This window comes from Medicago sativa, chromosome 1 (assembly GCF_051527215.1).
Source record: "Medicago sativa cultivar Bolivia chromosome 1, Bolivia_mono, whole genome shotgun sequence".
In the NCBI taxonomy this organism is placed as follows: domain Eukaryota; kingdom Viridiplantae; phylum Streptophyta; class Magnoliopsida; order Fabales; family Fabaceae; genus Medicago; species Medicago sativa.
This window is the reverse complement of record NC_140749.1, coordinates 56,476,278-56,488,887: the sequence shown is the minus strand read 5'-3', so window position 1 is coordinate 56,488,887 and position 12,610 is coordinate 56,476,278. Positions and strand designations below refer to the sequence as shown.

Genomic DNA, 12,610 nt, shown 5'->3' with positions numbered 1-12,610 from the left:
TGATAAGCCATGAGAAGAAAGCAAAGATTGCTGCAACGACAATGAAGTTGCAGATTACGTTTAATACGTATTCCCAACAGCCAAAGATAGATATGCAGCAGAAGCAGCAACAGCTGGAGAGACATTTGCAGCAGAAGCAGCAAGAGCCGCAGAGACAATTGCAGCAGGAGCAGTCGTCATCACTTTGTAGGTGGGAGGGATTCGGCCGCAAAATGGAAGAAGTGGAGTATGTGTAGTGAAAACTGGCCATGTTTTTCTTTGGAAAAGTGACGAATTTGATTCTAATTTTCAAGTTGGCGAAGTTATTGATGTGAAGTGAAGATTGAACAAAAATATATAAAGGAATGTATGTACTAACGAATTCATTCTTAATTTTCCTTCAAAAAAGTAACGAATGTATGTACGTTAATTCATTCTTAATTTTCCTTCAAAAAAGTGTTTTTAGGTGATTTTTAGTGTTTTTCTCAAAAGTAACGAATTTAAATCCGTTTTTTCAAGACGGGCATAATAGAAGCTCCCTTGTTTATATATTTATATTTAGATAGTTTTTGAAATGGAACTTTTGCTATTAGATTTGCATGATAATTTGAGAATTATCTTGCCAAAGGTATGTCTACAACTAAGTGAGTGCAATGTGCTGGAACTAAAATATTATCCGACGTATAACATTTGTTACGATAAAAAGAAAAATATCACTACAAGAAATGTGACTTGTGCCTAGGTCTTTTTATCTACGGACGATGTTGTATGTCGGTAAAAGTCCATTTTCATGCATTGTCCATACCAACTGAGTTAAGCTCACGAGGACCGGTAAAAGTCCATTTTCATTCTCAAACTTTAAGTCCCTTTCTATTTTTTGTCTTCACTTTGTATGATTCGTCGAAAGTTAACATCTCTACTCCTCAACAGTCTCCTTCTTTCTCTCACCCGAACTGCCTAGAACCCTACCAAAATCACCCTTTTTTATTCATCTTTATCGACTTTTCAATGAACATGAGATGGAATCGATTTAAGCTTCTCAAAGAAATTTATGATCTCATGCTTCAAACCCAAACACTAGAGTGTAGGTTCTGGTTTTTCCATCTTCGCGTTTGTGCTTCGTCTTCTTTATCACCATCTTCGTGTTTTGTCTCTGAGTGCTGTGAATCCTCAATTTGTGAATAAGAACTAGCGAAGAAGGGAACAACACAATGACTAAATCGAAGCTGTAGTGAGTGTAACGCCTTTTTGGCTTTCGTTCTTCTTTTCTAGAGAAAAAAAAACAGCACACTATTCATTTTTTGGATTCATATTTACTTGCATTGTCGTCTTATATTGTTTGGCTAGTTTCCTTAACTTCACTTTCAAGTACCTCTAGATATGATTTTACTCTTATTTCGGCATTGCAATTCCTTAATTTTATTTTTTTTTTCTTGTGTTTGATTTGTTTGCTTAAAACTTAATTTCAAGTGTGTATGTTTTTCTACCGTAAAAAAAAAAGTGTGTATGTTTTTCTTTTAACAATTTTGGAGATTCACCACTTTAATTCGCTGCTCAATTTGACTTGCAGTTGTGTTATGGTTGATAGTTGATGACATTGTTAAAGCACTCATCATGTGTGACCGTAGTGTTGTACGCCTTGTTAAATGGTGAATAAGAAAGCATGTTGAAAAGTGCATTAAAATATGTGTTTAGCTATTTTGTGGCCAGACTCAATAGACGAGATGGAGGCATGTTTTGGAGCTATTGCTTTGCGTCCAGGTAAAAACAAACCAACAAAGAAATATAAGCCCCGGTTTATATGATGCATATGAACATATGTCTGCAGTGAATGCTCCCAAATTATGTGTGTTTGCTTTAATTATCACTTCTTCAAAATTACAAACTTAAAACAAAAATTTGAAAGTCATTTAATTATCATCATTATCAAATACTCAAATACTCTCTTTGTCCTAAATTATATGGCATCTTGGACATTCAGCACATATTAAGAAATATAATTAATTTTGTATGAACAAAGATATCATGAGTTGTTATACAAAATTGTCCTTAACAAATAGTATTGGAAAAATAAACTAAACAATTGAAAGAAGAAAGAGTAACAAATAGTCAAAGTTATAATAGAAAAAGTAATATTAATGTTTTGTATCGCAAAACAATTTATAATTTGGGATACATTTTTTCTAGCGACTTATAATTTGGGATGGAATAAAGATTGAAAAATTAACCCTATTTTAGGCAGATATCATTAATACAAATTAAACACACATGCACAAACACATACATGCAAACTCGCACAAATATATATTTTGAGAGAGAGAATTTCCACTAAGATTTCCAATAGATAATACATTGGGTTCTTCAAACTCCGATGTACAACATTTATTAAGGAAAAAAAAAGAAAAATATGTATCACATGATTACTTATTCCACGAAGTGCAATGAGCATTATTTTCATTTGCATCCACCATTCTACACGGTCCTGACTGAGTTATATACCAATTGCAATGAGAATTACATACATGAAAATCTCTACGGTCTGCGTATATATCAAACCATTTTATCTCGTCATTCCATTGAAAGGAACAATAGAATCTTGTTTCTCCAAAAAAGTTAGTTCCAAAATGCCAACCAAAAATATCCCTATGATGAAGAAGATGTATTCCAATGTCATCATCGGCAGATTTGCAATGAACAGTTAAGTCCAAATTGTCAGCTAAATTGTTACCAATTGTCACGTGCACTCCAAGAACATTCTGCAGTGATAGCAACGACAATACACATAGCAAGAGAGTTTTTTGAGTAATAAAAGTCATTTCACCTTCAATTACTCTTTTCTTTGGAAGTGAATAATCTTTGTTGTATGAAGGTTAAAAAACTGTTAGAAGAAAAGCATATATTTATAGGTTGTTTTTAGGAAATAATGCAAATATAAAATAAGTGTATATTTACTAATATATTAAACTGATTTTATTAAGTGTACTATTTTATGGTGTGTAAAATAAGTGAAAATATGATCGCCAAAATAAAAATAAAAAAATAAGTGAAGATATTACTATATATTTGTAGTAATATACTAATATTCAGTAAAATCAAATCATGTACCTAGTAATATCCTTGTTTCTTTTTATTTATTTCGACAAAATATCCTTATTTCATGAAACTAGTAAATTTATGTCTATGTGAATCTGTCTATCAAATCATGCAACTTTACAAATTTATGGTAAAAGTCCGTCAAATGAAATCCTGATTTTATTAATATCTTTATTTCATGCAACTAGCAAAAATATGTCTAATGTGAATTTGTCTATCGAATCATGAAAATATTAAAATTTCTTAATTCAAACTAAATCCTAATAAACTTATTAAAAGATAAACTTTTTTTATAAGTATGAAATTCTAATCTTATGCACACTTTCATGGTTATTTTTTGAGACCTCTCATTTTATTTTATTTTTGAAGAAGCTAAACTAACCCCCTCAAATTGGCACCAGAGAGAATCATTAAAATTTCTTAATTCAAACTAAATCCCAATAAACTTATTAAAAGATAAACTTTTTTTATAAGTATGAAATTCTAATCTTATGCACACTTTCATGGTTATTTTTTGAGACCTCTCATTTTATTTTATTTTTGAAGAAGCTAAACTAACCCCCTCAAATTGGCACCAGAGAGAATCATTAAAATTTCTTAATTCAAATTAAATCCCAATAAACTTATTAAAAGATAAACTTTTTTTATAAGTATGAAATTCTAATCTTATGCACACTTTCATGGTTATTTTTTGAGACCTCTCATTTTTTTTTTTTTGAAGAAGCTAAACTAACCCCCTCAAATTGGCACCAGAGAGAATCGAACCTGAGACCTTGAGGAGAAGCATACTCCCAGGTTCCAAGCCAATACTACTAGGCCAACTCAAGTGGGTTTTTTTTTTGAGACCTCTCATTATTAAAAGGTTTGTACTCAATTTCAAAAGTCCCTTAGTGCTTAGCTTGTCTGATCTATATATTGGTCGAGTTAGTATGTAGAGGGGGATGAATAGACACCCCGAATGTTCTTTCAGAATTTAAAAAAGAATGTTTGTCTTTAAGAGAATAATTGTTAAACACACATGTTAAGATAATGATTGTCACCTCTTTTTACAGTGCGACACTTATGCATCGATGTGGCAGCTAGTCCGATCCTGGTTATGTGTTTCATGCGTGGATCCCTCAAGTCTACATGAGGGTATGTACTTCATCGTGCATATCTCATGAACTGTATTCCCTTATCAAAGCACATACTCTTCCTGACTAACCAACAACTCCTCTACGCATTCGACATCACCAATCAAGCAACCCGATACTTCATTTGGGATGACTCTAGTCTTCCTTGTCTTACTAAGGTGAAAATACATCCTTTATACCTTTACCTTAATCATTATTGACTGTGTGAGTATCATTACTTACTTATCATATCGAGAACTCCTTGCTTGTCTCATATTACTTCTCACTAAACTGCATCACTATCCTGAACATCCTTCACGAAGATTCTTACTACCAGATTCCATGTTCCATGGTTACTGTCAACAACTTTACTGATTAACTTCTGTTGCGATACTCTGATTCCCACCGGTTGGCTTAACTCAATACTCTGACCCGTTGAGACGAGTGATCACACTTCTGTTCGTCTCTTGATTATTATGTTCTTGAACTATTCTTAAGATTTCCTATGTTGCAACCTACTCTGCAACCTTGTACTACCCTTTGCTTGTAAGGTTAAATCTTAAGGTAAACTTACCTCTTGACATATCAATGCCATAACTACACTTGTCTTCGAGCAATCTTGTTTCTTAGCGCACATCTTTGTTACCACATATCTACTATTCCATGAATCGTTCTTACAACTTCCCATGATAACTCATCTTATACTAGGGTTTATCTTCTTTGAACATCTAACATTGCATCTTCGCATTTATCGCATACTAGGTTTTGCTTAATCATTCTGTGCTTGCTCGTTAGTTTTTCTTTTAAAGAAAATTTCATAAATTAGCGTACGGGTTATTGACGTTGATGATATATATATATATATATATATATATATATATATGTGTGTGTATATATATATATATATATATAAATATACTGGATTTAGGCCCCAGTCGTTACTCTAAAATCAAAGAACGAGTTGATAACACATACGTTCCATCAAGTCTTGGTTCTAGTGAGTTTAGCCCACTCTACGCGAGTCGTAACAGACTGGTACCCACAAAATTTCTTTTTGAGTTTCCAAAAATGTCAACTTCAATCACTCATGCGCGTATATCTTTCTAAACTCAAGTAAACTTTATGATTTAATATCATAACGAGTCTTAGCAAGTCAATCAAGCAAAACATAGGTTCGAGGGGTACTCATAACTTTGCAAAATCCAAGAACCTTGTGATTTCATATAACTCTTCACCACTTTAACTTCTTTCTTCAAGTCTTCACATCCATAACGTCCATTCTAGACACCGAAACCTCTAAACTCTTTGTCTAAGCTCCTTCTTAACTCTTAACACATTAATTTCCAAAGTTACCTTAAACCGAATCGATTTTGTTAATGATTGCCCATGTCTTTTTCCTTAAGAAATATTAGGATGTGATATGCATTCGTTACTTGATGTTATAAAGGGTGTTTATTGTATAAATGATTGTGAAAACAACCCCCCCAATAGCCACTACGGACCCTAGGGACGAACTGACAGTTTTTGAGAAAAACTGAAATTTTTCCCCAGGTTCGCTATCATCGAAATTCTCTGGAGTAATTTCGTTAATAGCGAAAATTTCGCTATTGGCGAGTTTCTTTAACTGTGTTTTCTAGAAAACATCTTTTGCATGAAAATATTACTTCTCAAGTAACCCAATGCACATCAATCATTCTAAACTTCATAAAAACATTCTATAACGTATGCATGGCAAGCATCAACCTATTCGATACACTTCTCGGCACGTTAGAAATTAATGCCTTAGTTCTGATAATATAAAACTTTCACTCGAATACTTAACTTCTTCCTTTACGAGTAGTTTACCTCGTCACTTTGCCGGTTAAAGCAATTTCCCGAACACTAGAACCATGTCCACTCTGAACATACAAATCCTTAGCTTCAATTACATAGTGTTATTCCTGAGAGTCTACTTATTCCGTCAACCTACGTCGACCTCTTTCTATCATATAGACTTGCACTTGCGTTCCAGAACACCATTCTTTTCTATATCTTATACCCGTTCCAACTACGACTCTTACCAAAGCTTCATATCATACTCAGATATTTCCAAACTCTTTACTTACGGGTATATGAAGTATACTTAACATCTTACCCGACATTGTCGGAACGTTCCTTCTTAACTTTACCTTACATTTCCGGAGGATTCACACTTCTACTACTTAGTTCACCGGCCACCACTACTAGAAAAACGCAAATTAGAGAGGGATTTTAGAGAGGGACAAATTTCCGTAACTAATTGTGACGGATTTAGGGACGGATTTCGGTATTAAACACAAAAAGTTGAATTGCCAATTATTAGTGAGGGAATGGTTTAAACATCCCTTACAAAAAATCCCTGACAAAATATCCGTCACTAAATCCCTCACAAAATTGATGAGTTAAACGTTAGTCACGGATTTTGACATGGAAATAATCCTTCTCTAATGATTCCCTCACTAAAACCATCACTAATATCAATTATATGGTTGGTGAGGAAATTAATCCCTCACAAATAATTTATTGATATTAGCGCCAGAACTGAATCATCCCCCCTAATTATTTCACGTTTTGGCTTTCCCTCCTCTATACTAAAACATTCCCCCTTTTTTTTTTTCACAAACCCTAAAACCAAATTTTCCCCCAAATTTTTCCTCTAAACTCATAACTCCTTCCTCAAAGAGCTTATGAACTCCAAAATGCACTCCAAACAGCTTCCAATCGATTCTCAAATCCTCAAATCCTCAATTCCTTCCTCTACACTGATTCTTCCTCAAATCCTCAAATCAAACCTAAATCTACACTGATACTTCACCAAATCGAACCTCAAATCGAATTTTGGTCCCAAAATCAAACCTCAAATCGATTCTCAGTCCCAAAATCGAACCTTACTCTGAAAATCAAATCTCCTACCTTCTTCCAAAATCGTTCCCTCAAATCTGACCTTCTCTCAAAACTCACGGTAATCTCTTTGTAAATATCAGAGTTTATTTATTTATTTATTTATTTATTTATTTTATATTTTATCATAATCTGATTTGGGTTTTGTGGGGTTTTACAGTGAACTCACTCACATTTCTGAATCCAAAAGTGAAGTTGCTCTGAAACAGGTAAGGTAAATCGAAGCCCTTCCTTATTTTGTTTGTTATTAATTTTTAATTTTTAATTTTGTATTTTGAATGATTGTTGTTGAAGACTGAGATTATTTATCTTTTGATTTTGTTCAATATTGGTTGTACAAGACACTACCAGGTTCATAAATTTTTATTTTTAATGCTTTACAAAAGATAAAGTTAAATTCAACTCTGTCTATAGCTTTAGAAGGTTGCTATAGCAGTCCAGTTTCCCAACTTATTGACTGTGAGGGTACATTAACTTATTTTTCAATTTTATAAGAAAACTTGTGGAGTTAAATCCACATTATGGATCTGTTTTGATCTGTTTTGTCCACTATTGAATAAGAAACTTATTTTCCATTCCTTTTTTTGATCTGTTTTGTCCACTATTGAATAAGAAACTTTTGTCTCATGAAAGGGGTTTGCAAAGTTTGAAACTTTATTCTTCTATTATTCTGCAGAGTTTTAGAAATAAGTGGATTTTGTCCTTGAGAATTATGGGACTTTGTTGCATATATAGTCATGATGCCTTATAAATGTGTCTCATTTTTCACTCATAATTAGATAGAATGTCTTTTACAAACGATAACACAATGGTTACTTTCATAGTTCATGTGATGATAGGCTGTTGTCACAAAGTATAAGAAAAAAGAGAGTATTTTTAGCATCATGGTAGAGCATATGTTGCCTTTATAATTTCATGTGCTGCACAATTCTTAATTTGTCTCCTTCTATTTGCACGAGCTAGCTACACGCAGTGATAAAGTTATGCATGAGCTTTTTCTAATTATACCCTGGAGCATCTTGCTGTTGTGATTTTGTATCGTGGTGTGAATATAATGGGGGTGCTGCTGCATATCTGTGCAATCCAACATTGAAATGCAACATTGTTATTGTCATGTTTAATTTGTTTTTCCAGATTGGTATAACACATCTTGATGATTCACTAATCTGGATTTGTTGTGTTCGGCTTATTGTCATGGAAAATGTGTGATGGCTCCTCCTTGAAAGATTAAAGTTAATTGTTTTTTATTGTGTCAAGTGTGTGGTGGTGTTGTATTATGAGTGAGAAATCTCAGGCTGGTGTGTTTTGGCCAATTGGTAAAGCTCCATTTGAGTTGTTATTCACTAAAGACATTTTATGTTTTTTCTTAGTCCAACTTTCAAGCAAATGTTAGTGTGCGATCTTTTCTTCCTTTTTATTATTATTAATTTTATTTTATTTTTACTCAAAGTGAATAAAAATTTACATTTAGACCATTGTTTAGAAAGTCTATCCTAGACAAACCTTTTAATTTAAACACACCTATATGTTTGATTCATTTTGACATACAATTAATATTATCTTAACATGTTGAAATATATCTTCCAAAGTCTGTGTTTCTCTACGATCAATCATACGTTGCAATTTTAAGAGTTAATTCAAGAGTTAAACACACCGGTAAATGTTGATTTGTGCTTCTATTATTTTGATCTGCCATCTGCGTTATATGTTTTTTAGATGTGTCCAGATTTTTATGTGTTAATCAAATATATGTTTTTTATATGTATATATAGATGGCAGGAAATGATACTGTGGCGGGTGGAGGAAGAGGTACTGGTAGAGGTATCAGTAGAGGTAGAGGGGTTAGGGGTACCACACTTTCATTTGGGAGAGGTATGGCTGCCACTACTCCATCACACTCTATTGTTGGGCAAGCAACAAATCCTTCCACATCTCATACAACAACAAATACACAAGTTCCCCACTCTACTCCTAGCCCTCCCATTTCTCAATCAACAAGCTTGCCACAAATTTCATCATCTAATGCATCTGCTGCTGATCCACATGTATCATCAAATGATATGGATTCATCTCCAAACATGAGTGAGGACCCTCTTGATGAGCGTATTTGGATTCGTCCAGGACCTGAGAGCACGTATGCTTTTATTACTTTTTGTCCTTTAATTTTAAATATATCATACTCGTATCTTACAATTTCTTCAATATTGTTTTAATAGGTTTGACCCTCCTATTGCGCCTACACGTGCGATAACAAAAATTATGAAGCAAAAGTTTGATGGATGTTGGACAACGTATGGAGAACTAAAGGCTGAAGAAAAAAAAAACGGGAGACATAGTGTGATTGCAATGTGGTTTAGAGAGTTTAATGTATGAAAGTATTCATGAATATTTACGTATCTTACTAGTTATATTTATTTTTTTTCATGTAGATTATTCTCAATATATTGCTTTATTCTATTATTAACCTATATTTTTTATATTGTAGAGGAAGTTTAAGTGGCTACCTGAACTTGATGGAGAGATTAAGAAGTCATTTGACCATAAAGCCTCTCAGTTATACTCAAGTGCAATGTATAGGGTCAGAAAAGGGGAGGATGATGGTGATTGGATTCCAGTTGAAATGCGTAAGAAATTGGATGCAAAATGGAGTGAGGATGAATGGAAAAGCAAGGCACAAACTAATAGCAAAAACAGAAAATCTTCTGATGCTCCACTTCACACTGGAGGATCGATTCCAACATTTGAGATTTCTAAGAGAATAGTAAGTAATTGAATTTGAGTTTAATTGTATTTGTTAGGTTAAGCATTTTAATTTCAATTAACATTGATTGATCCGTTTTGTGTTTAGAAAACATCTCCAGAAGTTACTCCAACATCTTGGGAAATATTTGAATACACACACAAATTGAAAGGTGATCCAAGCAAGTGGGTTTCCGCAAAAGCAAAGGATATTGCTGTAAGTGTATGCTATTTTTAATTGTTTTAATAGTTCTGCACTGAAATAATTGTTCACTGATGCTAGTTGTTGGGAACTAGTTATACACTGATGCTATTTTTATGGAGGTTCTACACTGATGCTAATTGTTAAGCACATATGTAGCAGTCTGTAAGTGTATGTTTTAGAAGCAGATTGAGAAAAATAATTAATTGTCTTGACAAAAAGATATATCATAATGTTAGTTTGTTTGATGCTTCTGGAAACTGATATAGGCAAGCAGTGAACACAGTATAAGTTTTTAGCATGCTGTCCTCTTCCTGCATGTTATATAATGCACAAACAATAGTGCAGTCAACTCCCTTATCCCGCAACCTTTTACGTGTCGGAAGGCAATTCCTACAAATACGCCATAACAGATTTTTGACTCTAGGTGGAACCTTGAGTTTCCAAATCAAATCCCACGTGCCTTCTACTTACTTGGAATTATTCATGTATTCAATATATTTTTTTAAAAAAAATTTGTTTATGTTGACTGAATGAAGTATGAAATTATTACTTGTTAATAAAATATTATTTTGATATTATTATTTTGCAGGATGAGTTTGAAAAAAGGATTATTGAGAGGGATTCACATGAGGAGGCACTAGGGGATGATGTTTCTACACATGAAAGTGACAACATTATCTTCTTAGATGTTGTTGGAGGAGTAAATAAGAAGGGTCGTATATATGGTTTGGGCCCGGAAGCAGGGAAATATAAGTCGTCTAGATCTTCCAGATCTGACGGCATCTTACAATCTGAATTTGAACAAATGAGGGCTGAAAATGCATCACTTAAAGAGAAATTGAAGGCTCATGAGGAGTTGATTCGTGCATCGCAGGAAGATTCACGTTTTCTTAGGGAGCAAATGACTAAATTGATGGAAATGGTTTCTCAAGGTCATTTACATCCACCTCCACCTCCATCTACTTGATATATCGATATATAATATGTATAATATATGGTTATTTTGATAGCTTGGTTGCAAACTTAGCTAATGTGCTACTTCTAGTACCATTAAAAATGTTTTAAGCGTTTCTTATGAAACTTATTTTGAGAGTTTCCTTGTGACTCTTCATGTATTTTGAGAGATGGAACAATGGTTGTAAACTTATTGACATTTTCCTTATGACTTCTATGATGATGAATGTCTCTGATGGGTATGAAGACAATTTATCAAGTGTTTTTTATTGTATATTTATAATTACCAACATGTTCAATATGGTTTAATATAGTAAATGCAGTTAAAATATGAATATAATTAATTAATGAAATCTGGTAGGAAATTGAACATTACATCAGTGATGCAAATTTCTGTTTCAATTAGTGAGGGAATTCAGGTTCATCACAATTAGTGATATATGCCTTCACAATTTGAGAGGGAAAACCAATCCGTCATTAATTACTGACGGAAATATTGGTAAAAATTGATGGAATAGTCCCTCACAATTAGAGAGGGAACAAGAATCCCTCACTAATTACTGACGGATTTGTCCATGGTTTAACATATTTCTGGTTCATATTTAGTGACGGATTTATATGATTAGGGACGGATTGTATCCGTGTCAATTAGGGACGGAAACCAAAATCCCTCACAAAAATTTAGCAAGGCCAATATTCTTAAGGGATTACCGGTCGTCACTAAATCCCTCACTAAATTCGTTAGTGAGGGAATTATGGTAGTTTAGTGACGGATTGCTACCCTCTCTAAAATTGATTTTTCTAGTAGTGACCTACCGGTACGATCAACTTCTTACTAATACCCATTTCAAGTTCTTACTTCTGGGTTCACACTTTCCAGTGCATCTTCATCACATACTTCGTTCCTCCAGGGTCCTATTTAGCTCTCAAGCATTCGTCCTAATCGTCAAATGTTAAATTGAGTTGATCACGCTCAACTAACAACAACAACTAGAACATTTACCCAGAACCTAATGGTCCCACTACCTATGTTGTAACTTAATGACCCAAGGCATGATCTGAATCAACCTGCTCTGATACCAAATGTAACACCCATACTAGACGTATCTAGAAAGTCTAGCATGTGCGTTACTTTGATACTGGATACATTAAAATTTACAACAATAAAAACTTCGAATGAATATCTTATACAACAATTATGCATTCGTATTATAATATTACAACTCAACTTTTCTAAAACATAGTAAAGGTGTCCTTGCATAACCATATCATCCTGCAGCGGGTACGAACGAACACTTGCTGAAACATCCATTCGGCAAATAGCTTGCCATCCAACCTGTTTATCTGAAACAAATAAGGATTGGGATGAGACATAATGTCTCAGTGAGTTCTACCTAATCCTAGGCTATTGGTAACCTCAGGGAAAACCTACGGTCACCACGTGTCTAAAATACAACCTGCCGGTTGATTATACGTGTGTGGGGACTTGCTTATTTAGACGATCATGCATACTAGGGCCGTCATAATCTCATCTTAACTTGTTATAGGCTTCTCTTCTTATACGTGTCATGGCGGTTAAGGGGAAACTAAAACCGCAATCCCAAGATAC

General features: G+C 33.8%; 1 protein-coding gene across 2 annotated transcripts; it reads left to right on the top strand.

The window, feature by feature from the left end:
* The first annotated feature begins 6,707 nt into the window (after window positions 1–6,707).
* On the top strand, window positions 6,708–11,260 carry LOC146955616 (uncharacterized). 2 transcript variants are annotated; one of them, XM_085722299.1, is made up of 7 exons: window positions 6,708–7,164; window positions 7,264–7,312; window positions 8,876–9,237; window positions 9,320–9,470; window positions 9,589–9,864; window positions 9,952–10,059; window positions 10,637–11,260. In XM_085722299.1, the coding sequence occupies exons 3-7, from the start codon at window positions 8,876–8,878 to the stop codon at window positions 11,012–11,014; spliced, it is 1,275 nt and encodes a 424-aa protein (XP_085578425.1). In that variant the 5' UTR covers window positions 6,708–7,164; window positions 7,264–7,312; the 3' UTR covers window positions 11,015–11,260. The 2 variants fall into 2 exon arrangements, with proteins under 2 accessions (XP_085578425.1, XP_085578426.1); XM_085722300.1 differs by having other exon boundaries at window positions 7,264–7,317.
* The last annotated feature ends 1,350 nt before the right edge of the window (window positions 11,261–12,610 follow it).